Raw genomic sequence first — 18,305 nt, 5'->3', positions numbered from 1 at the left:
GGAAAAATAAAGATGGCGTCCGGAAGTTGCGTTTGCTGGTCAGTTTGTGTGTAAATATACGTTTTTGACCAACATTTTCCACTTTTGATGTCGTTACTAGTGCAAAATTACTACTGTAGTAATTAAATAATTAAATTGTTTACTTCTCACCAAAGCTCGCGCTATTTTGCTGTAGATCATTAAACGGTTACACTGCTCAGAAGTCTGTCCGAAATCAGTTTCATGAGGTGCCTTCATGCACAAACGCTGCCTTACAAGTCATTGCCTGATAAGGTATCGAGGCATCAAGTCAGCTGCCTAGGTTTTCGGATGCAGACAACTGTTTTCGAACAAGTTACAGAACACTCGACTAATATGAGTGTTCCTGACTGTGATTAGTCGGAGAGACAGGTAGTCCCGCCCCCAAACTCAATCATTTGACTACCACTCTGGTCAGGATTCTCAAACAAACAGCAATGTTTTTGATAGCGCAAAACACTTTTTGGGAAAATGAACATAGAAATGGATTACGTACAGCTAAGTATTTTAACATAAAAATTACACATTTCACCTATAAATTTAAATATGCTGTCCTGTTTATTTAAGTGCAATGTTGATGTCTTCTTTTTCTGTGCATCAGTTTTTTTTTCTTGAACACTGAAATGTTCAAAAAAATAAAAAAGTGAATGTGAATAATAACACTTTAAATTGTTATTTAAAAAGCCTTTACAGCACCTTATTTGTTACTAATATATGTAGTTTAAACCATATGTATACGTAGATGCCTCATTCCACCGCTCCAGACCTTTTTTTAACAGTCTACGCTCCAGACACGTTAGCGCGCCCGCCATCTTGTAACGGTCAGGGTGTCGTTACTCACAGTAAGAATCAATGAAGGCACAACAATGCGCAGCTTCTGTTTGTGAAACCGCCGAGATTTAAATTCCAGAAGAAATGGGATAACATTTTGCAGGTGAGAATGTGTTGGTTTGTGTTTTTATATGTCATGTTTTAATGTTTTTACTTTTACTCTGGTAACTTTTTAATGTCGTGTCAGCTGACGCCTTCATCTTGTATTGTTTAGTTTAGCATAGATATTCATACATGCGTCTACGGTTGCAGACGCTGTCAACTTGCTCTCGAATGTTCACGGACCGCTCCAATATGGCCGACGGCTTACGTATAGAGGCCCATTGAAACGGCCGCTAATGAGGCATCTATGCATATGCAACATTATATCATATAGTATTTTAGTTTTTATATGCAGGCCTACAGTCTTTTTTTATATCTGCTCCTGCTCAAGATGCAAATCTATCAGGAATCAGCTTTGAAGTTTCTTGACAAACTCATGAATGTGTTGTTGTGTGTAGTTCTAAACAGCTGGGAGCTGGTAGGGATAACCCTAAAAAAAGATGAGAGGAAATTATGGAAGTGTGTCAGTGGCTCAGTTATGGAGGCTGTTTGGGGACCATGCATGCCCTCATTTTGTGGTAAAAGGGATGTTTGGGTCTGTCATTGTGTTGTCTGATGTGTCCGAACAGATGTACCTTTTCCTTGTGTACAAAAGTTCAACTGTAGTGATAAACGCATTCATTTCTACTGTTGACATTAGTTGGAACTCTCCAGAGCAGAGATGGTTATAAGCCCAGAAAAAATATTCATATCAGACATACACATTAGCAAGCTTTTATGAGCTTGAGACAGGGACTTGAAGTCATGGGATGTTGTTAAACTCATTCAGCATGGGAAGAGACACTATGTTCCACTAATGGAGCTTTTGATGAGGGGTTTTGTCTCACTGTGCTGGATTAGAGTTCAGTCACCAGCCACTTAAACATTGCTATTAATGGGAGTACTTTGGGAGAAGGTGTGTTGAAATTATTTTTAATAACGAAAATCTGTTTTTTCTTCTTGTAAATAGAAAAATAGGGTAAATAATTTATATATTTGCAGTGTGCTTTTTTTTTTTTTAGTAAATCAAGTCCTTGGAATTGCAGAGTTGTGATTGAATTAGGCCACAAAAGTTTCCACATCAAATGTTTCTACATGATTTGAGCCTGTCGCTTCCTTTTGCATTGTTTTCTTTGAGAACAAGCTCAGTCCCCTTGTGACAAACTCATTTTTAACAATTGCCCGAGTTACATTGTCATTTCTGTTGAAATGAAAAAATAATAATAGGCTAAAAAAGCAAATTAATGAGTCAAATATAGATTTGATCTGATACTCTAGTTAATGCAGAAGGCTTGTTTTGTGATTTCTGTTTAAGATGAGACACAATTTTGAATGATGCCATTATATAACAGCTTAAATAATTGACTAGCGGAATTTGGGCCAGTGGTGTCAGAAGCACAAAAACATCTAAATGGAGTTTTCCAGGTGAAAGTGCTGAATTTTGGATCATCACTGATAAACCAGAGATGTTGGAAAATGGATATATATTTAATCTATGGAAACACACATTGTCTCAGCAAACAAAATCAACTATAGACACTTGTGAATCCTGTTCCCAGAGTTCACATTGTTGTTTTGGTATTAAGGCGCCATCTGATGGACAAATAGAATCACCACATTACAGTTTCTCTGGGAGGTGCAACTCTTACAATGAAGTTAAAAGAAGAAATTAGCAATTATTTTATGTTAAATAATGTTTTAGTAATTAGCCATTTTTAGTTTTAAAATGGATTTAGTAATTTTACTAATACACTAAAAATGCTGGGTTAAAAACAACCCAAGTTGGGTTGAAAATGGACAAACCCAGCGACTGGGTTGTTTTAACCCAGCGGTTGGGTTAAATGTTTGCCCAACATGCTGGGAAGTTTTATTTAACTCAACTATTGTTTAAAAATTACTATATGGCTGGCTTAAAATGATCCCAAAATAGGTTGGAAATTAAAAATCAGACACAATCAGAATTACTAGAGGCAACAATAATAATCAAATGTGAACTTTTATTAATAAGCAATGTAATAAATGTTTATTGTTTAAATATTACTAAATTTAAAATTAATAAATTAAACTAAAATTAATAAATTTAAATGTTCATTTATTAAACATATTAATAAATGTTAATTTCCACCATTTTTTGGGTTCATTTTAAGCAAGCAATACAGTAAATTTTAAACAATAGTTGAGTTAAATAAAACTACCCAGCAGGTTGGGCAAACATTTAACCCAACCGCTGGGTTAAAACAACCCAATCGCTGGGTTAGCCCATTTTCAACCCAACTTGGGTTGTTTTTTTAGAGTGTAGGAATAAAACCAGTCCATAATCAATTTTTAAATAAGTGCAAGGCTCAAACAACTTCTTCCAGGAATAAATAATTTTTTTTCCTCCCACGTCACTTATTTGGCAGGAAAATATCTGTTTGTGGGCCAAAAATGAAGGTTACGATGGCCAGCCAGGCTGACTGAAGTTCCCGAAGGTGTCCTGATGTGTTTCTCGTTCTCAAATTACCAACTTAAACTCTTAAAGGGCTAATGGAGAAGCTGAAGGGGAGAAAGGCAAGTACATTATACTGTAAATATGCAGTAATTTGAATCGTATGCTCTGCAGATTTGATTTATCGAGTGAAAGCGTGTCAGGACATCTGGAGTTTATTACTATTAAAAACACAGCTTGTGAAGACCTGCCTTTTCAGCATCTTCCTTCGAATACAGTTCCAGAATTTGAATAACAAACAACCAGTTGCTTCTGGAACACCACCTGGCTCCATTTTAGCAGACTGACATTAGATAAGAAGGGAGTTTTCTTGGTTTTATTATATAATACAAACTAAACAAGACGGAAAGATATCAGAGGTGAAATATACATCATGGCTTTGTCATTGATAACTATACTACTTTTGCTTGGATCTGCACAAACTCAAAGGACAACTCCTGATTATATGATGGAGTATTTTCAGAGACAACTTCAGCAGCTGGAGGTAAGACATTGTTTCTTAGGATAGCTTATTTTGTGGCCAAATAAGTTTGTTTTAACAGTAACCAATAAAATGTTTGAATGTATTGTACATTAGGCACTTTTAGGACATTTTTAAAGCTTACTATCAGCAATACATTCAAATATAACTCTTTTTATGTACTGTGATTTTTCTAAGTACGTGTTCCTGGATCTTTTGTAGGTTCTGGAACAAATTTCAACAACATAACTCCAATCTAACCATAAACTAGTCATAAAATCAGAGAAATTTAACAGTTTGATAATACTGATGTTCAGTTCCTGTTAGCCTAACTTTTTCCATTTCTCTACAATGTGACTGATAATTTGGAATGTTGCTCCAAGACTAACAAGGATGTTGATCCTTGTCCTACTTGGCCAAATCAGGGGGTCAAGCTTTAGCTGGTTAGCTGTGAGTTAAACCCTGCTGGTAGATGATGTAACTACACTATTATGGAGACAAAAAGGATGTTTCTCCATGTCGTGTATTCAGACTAAATTAAATTTCAAGCAAACTCATATAAATCGCAAACATAATGTAGTACTATATACTATACTAGTACTACTAATATAGTAGATGTTTTACCAGTCACTGTTCTATTCATTTTAGTTTTAATTTTGAGTTTTAATATAGCTTGATCAGTCACATGGTATTTTTCTGTGCATTCATCTGAACAGGGACGACTGATCAAATGCGAGCAGGACGTCCAGCACTTCAGTCAAAGGATGTATGAAATGTCCAAAGAGATACATGGGCAAACGAGCAAATCGAACGTGTTGAAATCAGAGGTTAAAGGTCACATTGATACCCTCACTATGCGCTTGGACCGAGTGGAGAGAGATGTGGAATACCTGCAGAATAAGATCCCTGACACCGCTCAGGTGGACATTGAAGATTCGCTGCTCGAGAACCAGATGAAAGAAGCAAAACTAAAAAAGACATCTGTAATCCCTAAGGGCAAAGGTAAATAGGAAGTTTAGGCATCTGTCATTTTGAATTATGCCCTAAATTTTTTTTTTTTACGACTTTTTTTGGTGTTAGCATTAGAGCATTACATGTAAACATGCAGATTAAGAACATTTAGATTCTTGAGAAAAGCTGTATAAATAAATAAATTGTGTTTGAGCTGTTTAATTTTTTCAAGTCAATAAGACAATATGCTCCAGTATTCTAATTCTATACTATTTTGTCTAACTAAAATCAATTGTTTTAAATGGCGTAAGTGAATTTAGGCATTACAACATTATAATGTACAGTATGAAAAATTTATATTTATTTTGAGATTTGCTCAAATGTATGTATGTGTGTATATATATATATATATATATATATATATATGTGTATATATATATATATATATATATATATATATATACATACATACATTTGAGGAAATCTCAAAATAAATATCCATTTTTCATACTGTACATTATAATGTTATTCGTCCCGAACCGTCACATTACGGTACATGCAGTCTGATGACGAATACTGTCAGTTACAGGTGAATCAACACTCCAATCCAGAAGGGGGGTGTGGTAATGCAACACTGTTTGCTAAACTCCACAACAGGAAAAAGCGCAAATGAAGAAGAACAGTCGATCTATACGATTATGTTTATGTGTAATCTGTCAAGTGTTTCAACCACGGAAATAAGTCAATAAGACAGCTTGAGAATAATATCTCACATAGCATTTCATTTACCACAGGCAAGTCATTTGGTGTCCACAGCATTTTATTTCACTAGAGAAATTAACTCTAGAGGGGAGCATTTCACTAAATATATGCACTATATTAGCTTATATATTCATTATGTTTCATTATATATATATTGTGCATTCCTATAAAAAAAGATATGGTAAATAAAAGATGTAATCTACATTACTATATACAGTATAAATATAATAATTATATATAATTTTGAGAATTTATATAGCTAGAGATGCATAAAGTTGATTTTTTTTATCTTGATTCTTCCAGACTGCAGTTCGGAGCTTGTGGGTATCAAGTCCCTCAAAATCGTCAAGAAGGCAGGTGACACCAATGGATCCTGGATGAAGGATCCGACGAAGGGTTCTGCTAAGATTTACTTTTTTAGCGGCACTCGAAACAGTACAATATTAGCATATAGTTCTCTGAAGTCTTTCACCGAAGCGAACTCCACCAAAAAGACGGAAGTTATCCGTCTTCCTTTTCCCTGGCATGGAACCGGCCACATAGTCTACAACGGCTTCGTGTACTACCACAATGCAGACACCAGCAATGAAATCCTGAAGGTCCACCTCAGCAACCGCACGGTGGCTGATCGGTTGCTGCTTCCTGGAGCCGGTCGAATGCCAGCTTATTCCCTCAGCCCTCACACCCTGCTGGATCTCGCTGTAGACGAAATGGGGCTCTGGTCGATCCATGCGGACCAAGACTTTGGTGGCAATTTGGTGATCACCAAGCTGGACCACAGTAGTCTGGCTGTGGAGCACACTTGGGATACCAACTGCAATAGCCGTGATGCAGAAGCAGCTTTCATAATCTGTGGCACCTTATATGTGGTCTACAACTCCCACTATGGTGGAAGGTCCAGCATCCAATGCTTGTTTGATATCCATGACACCATCGACTCCGAGAGCATCCCTGTGCTTTTCTTCCCCAAACGTTACACCAGCCACTCCGGTTTGCATTTCCACCCCAAGGATAAGCAGCTGTATGCTTGGGATGATGGCTATCAGACCATCTATAAGTTAGATATCAAGAAGATATAAGATAGGTCAGTTCTACATATATAGAATCAAAAGAGCAGTTACAATAAGGTCCTTTTAACCAGCAGTGCTTTATTCTTCTTCCCAATCACATCTGATCTGCTTGTGATTTAATGGAAAGCACTTTGTAGTGCACTTTGTTGTTGTGCCAGACTGTCATTTCCTGAAAAACAAAGCACTCTTTGGCTTCCTAGGTTCAGTCAGAGGACCGCTAGTATTGTATCTGCACTCTTTCGATGATTTGAGACAATAAAAGATGTGTATCCAACAGCAGTACAAAAATAAATAGCATTATTCAATAAGAATATCTCCAATGTATCTCACTGTATTTTGTTGCCATTTCAAATTCACAGTACTTCTGAAGTGGACGGGGATCATGCATTGAAATATTAAAACTATAATGTGCACCATACATACAAAGCACAAATTGTGTATTAATTATTTTTATGACATATTTTGGCAATACATAATCATTGATAATACTTAATAATAAGTAATTTAACTAATTTATTTAACTAATTTATAAGTAATTTAACATCAATTCTTGTTGTTGTAGGCCTGTATTTGCCATGGTTGTCCCTATTAGTCCAGAGTGTAGGTTCCCACCCTTTTTGACCAATGAACTTATATGACTTTTCCAGCTGTTTTGATTACTTGTTTAAATATTTTTTATAGTAATCATTTTATATCACTAAATCATGATTTTAACATATTTCCATGATTATTTTCATGAGCCATATATACTTATGGTCTCTTTAAATTTTGTTTTTAGCTGGCAAGCTAAAATGCGCATGCGCACTTGTACATGTTTGCTGTATTTGTCATATTTGTGAACTTGAACGGCCTGCACAATAGATGGCGCTGCTATTCTCCCAACAGATTTCCAGCACCACCTGAACTAGTTGGAACAGAGCATATTTCAAGACAAAGGCGACACTACAAACAACACATTGAAATTATTATTTTATGAGTTTATTTCATACTGTAACAAAACACTTCAGTAAAACTAAAGAAAAACTTTTTCCGCTCTTGTGCTTCTTTAAATATCACCCCCACGTTATCTATACCAAATTAAAATAGTTCCACTATACTTTTCCCGCATTATTATGAGTGTTATTTTAGTTTTATTATAATATGGAAATCATTTCACGATAAGACCCGCCCCTTACAGCACATGACAGGTGATTGGTCAGATGAAATGTACCTCATGTGGCTTTATTATATGGAGCAACGCAGTTCGACGATAACAGATGAGCGGGACGCCAACTGACAACAAGAGGATTTAAAATCAGTCGGGATTGAGAATTAATTACAATACAGGTAAGTTGAAATTTTAGAAACAACTTTTTCGTCATTTTAAGCAGCTTTAAATAGTCTTGTAATGTCATAAATAATATCAAGAAAGTTTAGGTGCAGTAACATGGCTCCTCGTCATAAATTTAATTTAAATCACATTAATTGATCATATCTGCCATTGTATTATTATTATTAATGATACATTTGTGTGTTGTACAATATAGGATCAGAATAGTCTTCATTTTTTTCATAATATGAATAACATGGTTAAAAATAGCATTATAGTGACACTTTATGTGAAGGTTAATATCTATTGCAAATAAGTTGGCTGTATGAATACATGAAAACTTGAAATGGGAGTAAATATAATTATTTACATTATTAATTAGTACACCAGTAAGCTGTACTGTCATATGATAACCATGTGAAGTCTATTATAATGCAAAAAATGTGAGTGAATATAATTCACTCCCATTTAAAGTATTCTTGCATTACATTATATAGTAGTACACCAATAAGCTTTACTATGATGACCAAAATCACTGACCAGAAACTTAAACTCAAACGTGATTGGTCTGTCAAATCCTGAAGGATCTAGGTAGATAACTGGGTCATACAGTGTAGGATGAACGGTCTCAGATTAGCCATTATCTGACCGCATATTCACAAAATATTCTGCTGTTTGTTCGACACTGAAGCCTATTAGAGTTCTTGTCTCTGCCTGTTACCATTCATTGTCCACGTTTGTTTTACTGCCGGTTTTTATTATAGTGCATAAAGCCTCTTCCTTCAGTATTGACCTCAGTGGGCTCAGTGAGCAGCCACACTCTGTGCTGCAATGGAGATTTCACTTGGTAATGACTGTGGGGTTCAACAAAGCTGTCTGTGAAGATCATGTGCTTAGAGAAAAGGATAAAGGCTTTTTTATTTGTCCACTTCCCCTGGCTTCTGAAAACAGCACACAATTGTATTGCTCTTTGATGACACTACTGTAGAACGTTTGCCAAATTAAAGCATTTAGAAATTGCTTGTGGATGAACATTTTAGATGTTACAGTACAGTGTTTGTTTAAACGACCATGTTATAATGTGTAGTCTTGAAATAGCTTAACATTTCAGAGACGTTTAAGGTTGAATCATGTATGCCTTTACAGTCTTCATAACCTTTAGCTTCTTTCTCCGTCCTGCTAAACCCTCACCTTTCTGTATTCAGAGAAAGAGATTTTGAAGTCTAGGGAGATCGGTGAATATTGCTCACATTAGCAGTTCTTTGCATCATGGCAGTTTCTTGTTAGAGCAAATTAAAATCAAGATGTTGGTTTTTGATTGAATTGTTTTAATTATTTGTGGTGGCAAGGTTGAACACAAGTAAGTGGTTTATAAAAACAGGTGAAGCAGAGCGTTTATATTGTTGTTTTCGAAGAGACACTGAGCCTTCAGGCTCTTCTACTGTGTGATTATCGTGCCCTTATTTCCATAGAGGTGCACACACACGTCCTGACTGACCAGTTTTACCACAACCGTTTCATTCCCAGAATGATAATTTGAAAATTGTAGTGATTCTCTCACTGATATCAAGTAGTTAAAGACATAGTTCACACAAAAATAAAAAGTCTGTCATTATTTACTCACCTTCATGTGATTTCAAACCCGTATGACTTTATTTTCTTCTGCAAAAGAAGATATTTTGAAGAACATTTTGCCCGTACAATGAAAATTAATGGTGACCAAAACAACTCTTGTTGTGTCTTTTCTTCTTTGCATGCAATACAATTAAAATAAAACTGTTTCCTTAAGTTTTGTGCAGTAGTATACAGGGATTCAATCAGTTCTGCAGTACACACTTTGGCTGCATCCAAAAACTTAGGCAGCTGACTTGTTGCCTTGCTGCCTTATTAGGCAATAGTTGTGTCCCAAATGACGCACTACACTATGCACTTATCCGATATGTACTTATATGCACTCATCCATGTAGTGCGTGAATTGTATAAGGTTATTTTGTCATTTAACAACGGAGTCCGATACCCCCTCCCCCTCCGCTACGTAATTAAATCTGCGACAGTTGAGTGCATGAAGTGTCCAACATACCACACTCCGTTAATTTAGAGCATCATCCGGGTATTTAAAGTGCACTTTTTCTTTTTGGAATTTTCTGTGTGAACGTGCTCCTCACACTATTTGTACTTAAAAACGTCATAGAATAGTGCATAAGTACGCGAATTGGGACGCACCTAATGACTTTGCAGGCAGCATTTGCGCACAAAGGTACCTCACGAAACTGATTTCGGACAGACTTCTGAGGCAGCGTAACGGTTTAATGATCTACAACAAAATGGAATGAGCTTTGGTGATAACTAAGCAAATATTTAATGACTACAATAGTAATTTCTTGCTAGAAAGGACGTCAAATCTGGAAAACGTTGGTCGAAAATGTACACACAAACTGACCACCAATCGCAACTTTCAAATGCCATCTTTATTTTTTAGATCAACTGTCCATTCAAAAAAAAATTCTTACACCGAATCAAGCCTCTTCAGAAAATTAATTAAACCACTGAATTCATATGGATTAGTTTTACGAACTCTTTATGAACTTTCTGAAGCGTCAAAGTGTCAGTTGCATTGCTGTCTATGGAAAGACAGAAAACTCTCAGATTTCATCAAAAAGATCTTTATTTGTGTTCTGAAGATGAATGAAAGTCTTACGGGTTTGGAACGACATGAGGGTGAGTAATTAATGACAGAATTTTCATTTTTGGGTGAACTAATGCTTTAAGCTTTCGGATGCAGTCATTGAATCATTCGCTCAGTTCTCTTTCTCACAGCACTCTCTCTAAAGAATTATGGGAAATGTATTCTTAAAGCTGAACAGCATTATTTCAAGGCAGTTTAAACTGTTTCTGTTATTATTCAACACTACTATTAAACAGTCATAACTATTATTAGGCTATATTAACTCCAATGACTTTTATTGTATAAACAAAAATACACAGACATTTCTAAAAATATCTTCTTTTGTATTCCACAGAGTAAAGAAAGTCAAACAGGTTGAGAACAACATGATGGTGAATAAACAATGTCAGAATTTTAATTTTTAAGTAAACATGGCCCACTCAGTGCAACGCAATCCTTAGTGCGCTTTTGTTTTCTGAAGCCTTCGAAGGCTTGTAAAGTTAAATACAGTTTATTGAGCATCTAAATGTGTCCATCACTCACTTCAGCTGTCACACTTTGAGCTATTTACATGAATTCTTTTGACACTCTTTGATTTAGATGTGTCCATCCACTAGGTTTAGGAAATCAATATCCAATTCCCAGTTGCATTTTGCACAAAATACTAGAACCTAGAGGAGGAAACTAACTTGAACGTCTACAGTTGGCATCTGACTTTCTGTGAACCCCGCACTGTGGACTGAGGTAGAGAGCTGTGGAGATCCCATGCAATATGCATTGGGCAGTATTGATGTCAGGGACCTGTAGGACAGAGGCGTGACGTTTTGCCCCATGAGCAGGGTTTTCCTGTGCCGAGCGGCTCACTGACATTTCCACGGGCCTTGGTACCACAGTCGAATGCACCTGCTCAGGACTGACATTTCTCTTGTTACTGCGGAGGAGTGGAGCATTCAACCCAGCTGCCAGAACGCATCCGCTTCGGTGAGTAGAGCTCGGGATCGGCCAGGGGTTGAGCCCGAATCGAACTTACAACCGCCTACACCGACTCATGAATCATTCCGCGTACAGTGGTCCAAGTGAGCTGTTTTGATCTCGTGGACATTCTGACGTTAATATGTGTGGAAGTGTTATGTGAAACTTTTTTATTAATACAACGAAGCTTCCTCTCAGTCTTTCGCTTGTTGATCACGCTACTCCTCCTGTGGTGTAGTCATAAGACTCTGCAACTCTATCCCTTTGTTATTTGAACCAGGTTTGTTGTGGATGACTTAACATGTTTGAAAAGTAACCTGAATTGAGAAAGTAGCTTGTGGCAGAGTATAAACCTGCTTGTACCATCGCGTTGTCTGCAGCCACACAAAGCGTCCAGATCCCACAACAATGAGGCCTTGTGTCAGCTTGCTGCGTTTAAACTGCGCTTCAGGTCACCTTTCTAACATTATAGCGCGCTTAACCAAGGTATGTGCAGTGCCCACGCGATATGTCACCCAGTCAGCTGCTTACTGAACACACACACACACACACACATCAGGATGGTTTAATGCAGAGTGCTGAGTGGGGACGGTTAAGCTGTTTGAGGACTGCTGTCTTTGATGTTCTCATATTAAGCTGTGTTGACGTGCTGGGTTTATTGGTCTGACACCGAATGCTGATGCCACTTCCTCCCCCTGCAGTATTTCTGCCCAAGGCCGCTTACAGTATGTGTCGTTTTTTGGTTTTACTGTACATAGTGGGAATTGCTAACAACATGGATGGAAAATACGTGTATGGAATGGCTTCCAGGCAAAAAAATAACAATTAAAAATTATTATTAACATGGTTTTAGGTTTCAAGTAAGGCCATAGTTGGAACAGTGGATTTATTAACATAATATTTAATATACTATTTATTTATTTATTTTTTAAGATTTACGATGTAATGTTTTTGAAAGAAGTCTCTTTTCTCACCAGTGCATTTACTTTATAAAAAATACAGTAAAAACAATGATATTGTGAAATATTAAAATTTAAAATAACTTTTCTATTTTAATATATTTTAAAATGTAATTTATTCCTGTGATGCAAAGCTGAATTTTCAGCATCATTACTCCAGTCTTTAGTGTCACATGATCCTTCAGAAATCATTCTAATATGCTGATTTGATGCTCAAGAAACATTTCTTATTACTATATCAATGTTGAAAACTGCCATTTAACATAAAAATATATTTAAAACTGAGCATTTTTAAAAAGAAAAATCAAAGTAAGTGAGGATAAAGAAGTCTTTCCTCAAACTTATTGCTTACTTATATTATAAAATGGTATTTAAAAACTGATATACATACATACAACAAATTTAGAGTTAAATAAGTTCCTAAAGTGATACTAGATCAGTGGTTCCCAAAGTGGGGGTCGGGACTCCCCGGGGGATCGCGAGACATCGAGGGAGGGGTTGCGAGATGATTTCCAGAAATCAAAAAAAATGTGTGAAACAGTGTGAACGGAAATATTCAGATATGCAGTTGTTGGGTTTGGGCGGAAAGAGACTTTTTTTTTTTTTTTTTGTAACTCAAGGTTATATAAAGTAATACTTTTGATTTTTAGAGACTTTAAATTATATGCTGTGGTGTGCAATGTGAACGCTCTAATCCATTAATATGGTCACGGAAAAAAATACGCACCGCAAACAGAGTAGGCCTATTTGTGAAACAGGCGTTAGTGCGTGTGCGCCATTGCGCACAACGTTTGTATACTTTAACCACCTCCGAAGATAGTGGGGGTCGCGAGTCACTGGCATCGTTATTTTGGGGGTCGTGGGCTGAAAAGTTTGGGAACCCCTGTACTAGATAGAAGTTTAAGGCCCATTTAAACCAAGAATGATAACTATAACGGTAACTATATTAGCGTCCACACCAGCGGGCGATATCTTTCTGTTTATCTTTTACGATATCTTTTAGGTTTTATGCATATGGTGGTGTGTTCTTTATGAAAAGTTTTTTAGTTTTTTTCTCAAATTAGATCCTCTTTCTAAAAAAAACCAAGAAATATCGCAATATATCACCTTTCTTACAGTATCGCAATATATCATATCGGAACCCCTGTATCGTGATATGTATCGTATCGCCAGATTCTTGGCAGTACACAGCCCTAGTATTCAACTTACGAAGAAAGTGTAATGCCTCTCGCATTTCAAAACGCTTACACTACGTCCTGTGCCTTCTGTATTGAACTTACGAAAAAATGTGAAGTTTTTTTCCTAAATTGAATGCTGATATTTTACTTTATAACTTGTTAAATATGGATATTTTTCTTACACAAATGCATCGCTTCACTTCAGAAGGCCTTTATTAACCCCCTGGAGCTGTGTGGAGTACGTTTATGATGGGTGGATGTACTTTCTTGAGCTTCATACTCGTTGGTCCCGTTCACTGCCATTATAAAGCTTGAACGCGTCAGGATATTTATTAATATTTCTCCAGTTGTGTTCATCAGAAAGAAGAAAGTCATATACACCTAGGATGGCTTGAGGGTGAGTAAATCTTGGGGTAATTTTCATTTTAAAGTGAACTAATCCTCGTCTGTCGCTTTAAATGCTCGAGCTCTTTAAAGCAGGATGGATTCTGATTGGCTGTCAATGTTTTTATCGTACATCAACTGAAAAAACTCACTCTGAAAGTGATTCCACTGAAATCGTCCCTCTGTGCTATTATATGTATATAGTTGTGATGTGTGGACTCTACTATTCTTTTATATTTAAAACGATTTTTAGAACTATATCGTTATGATCATTATAGTTATCTTTCTTGGTGTGAACAGGCCTTTACTAATGATTACTCAGTCTCATTAGTGCATCTGCTCCGAAGTCCAAACATGTTCATGGTCACAGTTTTCCTGTATTTTAGTAAAGGACAACCTTGGATGAGCCTGTTTATCATTAACTGTAACATAGCTAACAAAAAAAATACAGGGACTTCCCGCAGTAGTTTCTGCTACTCTAAACATCCTGGAGTAAATTAAGGAGAACGGTTATTCTAACACCACAGTTTGCTTTTTGGCACCAGACGCTGGGCTCACAGTCTGACAGTTCTTGAATCAAAAGATGAATAGCAGTAGCTTGTTAAAACACAATAAGAGAATTAGTTTGCTTGTTGGGTTTCACAATATATCAAAGGGTTTGGGATCCAAAAGGTCTATAGATTCTTAAGTGTCTGCTTGCGAGTGATATCTAGAGTAATACTTAAGTATTGTCAAAACTTGTCACATGTCAAAGTAAAGCAAACAACACTAGACTAATGTGTCTCACAAGGGGAATATCTTGAAAACATGTCCAGGTCACATTTCACCCCAAATTTGCATTAAGAAACCAAAGATTAGCCTACTTTTTTTTTTTTTTCCTCTGTGGAATAGTTTTTTTTTTTATATCAAATAAGTACAGTGTTGGGTGTAATGCATTACTAAGTAATTAATTACTGTAGTTTAATTACATTTCCCTTGAAAAAGTAAAGTAAGGGATTACTCTTAATTTCGGCTGTAATTTAATTACAGTTACTTCTGATTTCATTGCTTTAAATACTGAATAGACTATAGAACAATTTTATTTCAAACAATAGTGGATTTCACATTAAAATGAAACATCTAACGATAAAATGTATGTTTTTAATATAACTTTCTCCCATTAAAGGGTTAGTTCACCCAAAAATGAAAATTACCCCACGATTACTAAAATAACTAGCTTCCGACAGACGGCCGTACGCTGAACTCTGACCCGACGCGTGACGTATTGATGAACGTGGAAGCGCAGAGGAGAGAGCAAAACAAAACAGTCTAAAATGAGAAATTTTAAAGAGAAATGTTGGAGGATTTCGATATAAGAGAAGAGGAGCTTGAGTTTGTTGCATAGCCGTATTTGTTTGAACCGTGAGAGGCGTCTAAGCTTACGATACTCCTACATTATGTCAGGGGTTTCTCTTTTGGCGTAAGTTTTAAATATGGATATTTTTCTTACACAAACGTATCGCTTTGCTTCAGAGGGCCTTTATTAACCCCCTGGAGCCATGTGGTTATCTTTTATGATGGATGGATGCACTTTTTTGGGCTTCAAAATCTCATCCTCTGTCATTATAAAGTTTGGAAGAGCCAGGACATTATTTAATATATCTCCGATTGTGTTCGTCTGAAACAAGAAAGTCATACACACGTAGGATGGCTTGAGGGTGAGTAAATCATGGGGTAATTTTCATTTTTCGGTAAACTATCCCTTTAAATACTTTGTTCAGTTCAAGAAAAAAATATATTAATAGTCATCTAAATACATAAAAAGTACCGTTATGATAGTTGTAACAAGATATTTACATTTTCCAAAGAAAAGGTGGTGCTTACAAGAGTCGTGAAAAGGTCAACTCCACAAGGCAGATTACTATGATATTCAGGGTGGTTGCTTATACTGACAAAAGTCTAAATAGCACAGAAAGTTCTCTGTGATATCCTGGTCTCTAGATATGACTCTTGTCCCTCCTTCAGTGTAAGTCTATGGGAGAGTGAGGGATACTGTAGTTGGGATCAGGCTCAAACATTTCATTAAAAATCTGTTTCCCCTCTCAAAGCCTCTTCATGAATAACCCGTGGTTTGGATGACCTTGCAATCTCTGTGAGAAACAGTGTGAACGGAAATATTCAGATATGCAGTTGTTGGGTTTGGGCGGAAAGAGCCTTTTTTTTTTTGTGTAACTCAAGGTCCCGCTGTTTGTGTTGGCTTATCAGGGTTTTGTAAATACAGAGGATCTAAGCAGCCCGGGGACTTGAATACTGTCCGGCATGTGCTGCATGTGATGCCACCGGTCATTACTGAGATAGCAGCATCAGCGTTCAGTCACTGGTGACTCGGTCACACTCTTGAGTATCAGGAACACTGAGGGGAGTGGCTTGTATTGGAATGTGTCAACACTGATAGAAGCACCGCTGACTTACTGGTGAGGAACATTTCAGAAGTTGTATTACTTTTCAGCTAAACCAACAAGATTTGTTTGAGAAACTTAGTAGTAAGATCCATATGCATTTATAGTACTGACTATTTTACAATAAGTACTGTTACCTATTTTTTACATTTTTGATTTTGTTAATACTTTTTCTGCAAAAAAGACAAACATAAATAGTGATGAAAGCCAAAATATTAAATGTCGCAGATGTATATTTACGGAGTAATCCACTATTTTGTAGAGGGGGATCAAAATGACCATTTTCACCTGAGATTTGGAGCCAATTTACAGAGGTGTAAAAATGACTTTAGAAAGATGGCAGCATCATTATTTTATTTTTACACAGAGATTGGTAAGTCTATTACTAAAATCTGTTGACTTTAGCAATCTTTGTTTCATTATATGCCAACGGTGACAGTTCAAAAATGGCAAAAAGCACTTTTGTGTTTTTTGCCTCATGTTTGCATGCCTGTAACTCAAGAAGTATTAAAGATAGCTTAATATCTTTCTAGATTCTGGTTCTTAACAAACTTTCCTTTTGGTATCTTCATTTTAAAGGTCCTCGATGGTTCAATCCCAGAGATATAGAGATCTTAATGCGGCTCCATGATTAAATTGGTAAATTGTACACATTTTCAGTGGTCAAAAACCAATTGTGGATCACTTTGCATACAGCTGATACTTTTCACTGAAAATGGGTAAAATTCAACAATTTGAACATGGAGCTGCTTTGAGATCCCCATATCTATGGGACTGAACTATATAGGACCCTTAAAATGAAGATTTCAAAAGGAAAGTTTATTAAGAATGAGAAGGATATTAAGATATATTTAATACTTTTAGAGTTACAGGCATGCAAACTTTGGAAAAATGACTATTTATGGCACAGAGACAGGTATGATCTATACAATTGACTCGCGTTGATAGAAAAACATTAGTTTCAACATTATTTGTTCTTTAGATATTCCTCTTTAAAAGAAAAAAGTATCAGCTGTATGCAAAGTGACCCACATTTGGTTTTTGACCACTAAAAAATGTGTACAATTTACTCATGGAGCCGCATTAAGATCTCTATACCTCTGGGATTGAACCATCGAGGGCCTTTAAAATGAAGATACCAAAAGGAAAGTTTGTTAAGAACCAGAATCTAAAAGGATATTAAGATATCTTCAATACTTTTTGAGTTACAGGCATGCAAACTTGAGGCGAAGTGTTTTTTGTCATTTTTGAACTGTCACCGTTGGAATATAATGAAACAAAGATTGCTAAAGTCAACAGATTTGACTAATAGACCTATCAATCTCTGTGTAAAAATAAAATAATGATGCTGCCATCTTTCTGAAGTCATTTTTACACCCCTGTAAATTGGCTCCAAATCTCAGGTGAAAATGGTCATTTTGATCCCCCTCTACAAAATAGTGGATTACTCCGTAAATATACATCTGCGACATTTAATATTTTGGCTTTCATCACTATTTATGTTTGTATTTCTACAGAAAACATATGAACAAAATCAAAAGTTTGAGCCAGGGAAGTTTCCGAAATTTGGTTGATTTGACACGGAATGACCCTATTGATTTTTGTTCTAAAGGTCAGAAGAAATGGAAGGAGTTCAACTTCCTCAGGAATGTTTGATTGATGATGGTCTTCAGGATTTTTGTGATCCAGTAAAATTCCTAGCAAGTTGTACTCGATTCCTAACATATAAACCTTTGGAA

The 18,305-nt window shown here is 36.3% G+C and overlaps 2 protein-coding genes across 11 annotated transcripts in view; both read left to right on the top strand.

Moving 5' to 3' along the window:
• The first annotated feature begins 3,337 nt into the window (after positions 1–3,337).
• olfml1 (olfactomedin-like 1) lies at positions 3,338–6,972 on the top strand. The gene is made up of 3 exons (XM_051884378.1): positions 3,338–3,902; positions 4,595–4,880; positions 5,895–6,972. The coding sequence occupies exons 1-3, from the start codon at positions 3,792–3,794 to the stop codon at positions 6,668–6,670; spliced, it is 1,173 nt and encodes a 390-aa protein (XP_051740338.1). The 5' UTR covers positions 3,338–3,791; the 3' UTR covers positions 6,671–6,972.
• Positions 6,973–7,851: 879 nt separating this feature from the next.
• ppfibp2b (PPFIA binding protein 2b) overlaps positions 7,852–18,305 on the top strand; it is a 69,375-nt gene continuing 58,921 nt past the window's right edge. For 7 of the 10 annotated variants that reach the window (XM_051884366.1, XM_051884359.1, XM_051884362.1 and 4 more), the window contains exon 1: positions 7,852–7,987. The gene's annotated coding sequence lies outside the window, so the exon portion shown is untranslated. The remainder of the gene's footprint in view (positions 7,988–18,305) is intronic. The other 3 variants (XM_051884368.1, XM_051884364.1, XM_051884365.1) reach the window with 1 other exon arrangement.

This window comes from Ctenopharyngodon idella, chromosome 24 (assembly GCF_019924925.1).
Source record: "Ctenopharyngodon idella isolate HZGC_01 chromosome 24, HZGC01, whole genome shotgun sequence".
Classification (NCBI taxonomy): Eukaryota; Metazoa; Chordata; class Actinopteri; order Cypriniformes; family Xenocyprididae; genus Ctenopharyngodon; species Ctenopharyngodon idella.
This window is presented reverse-complemented; position numbering and strand designations above follow the sequence as displayed.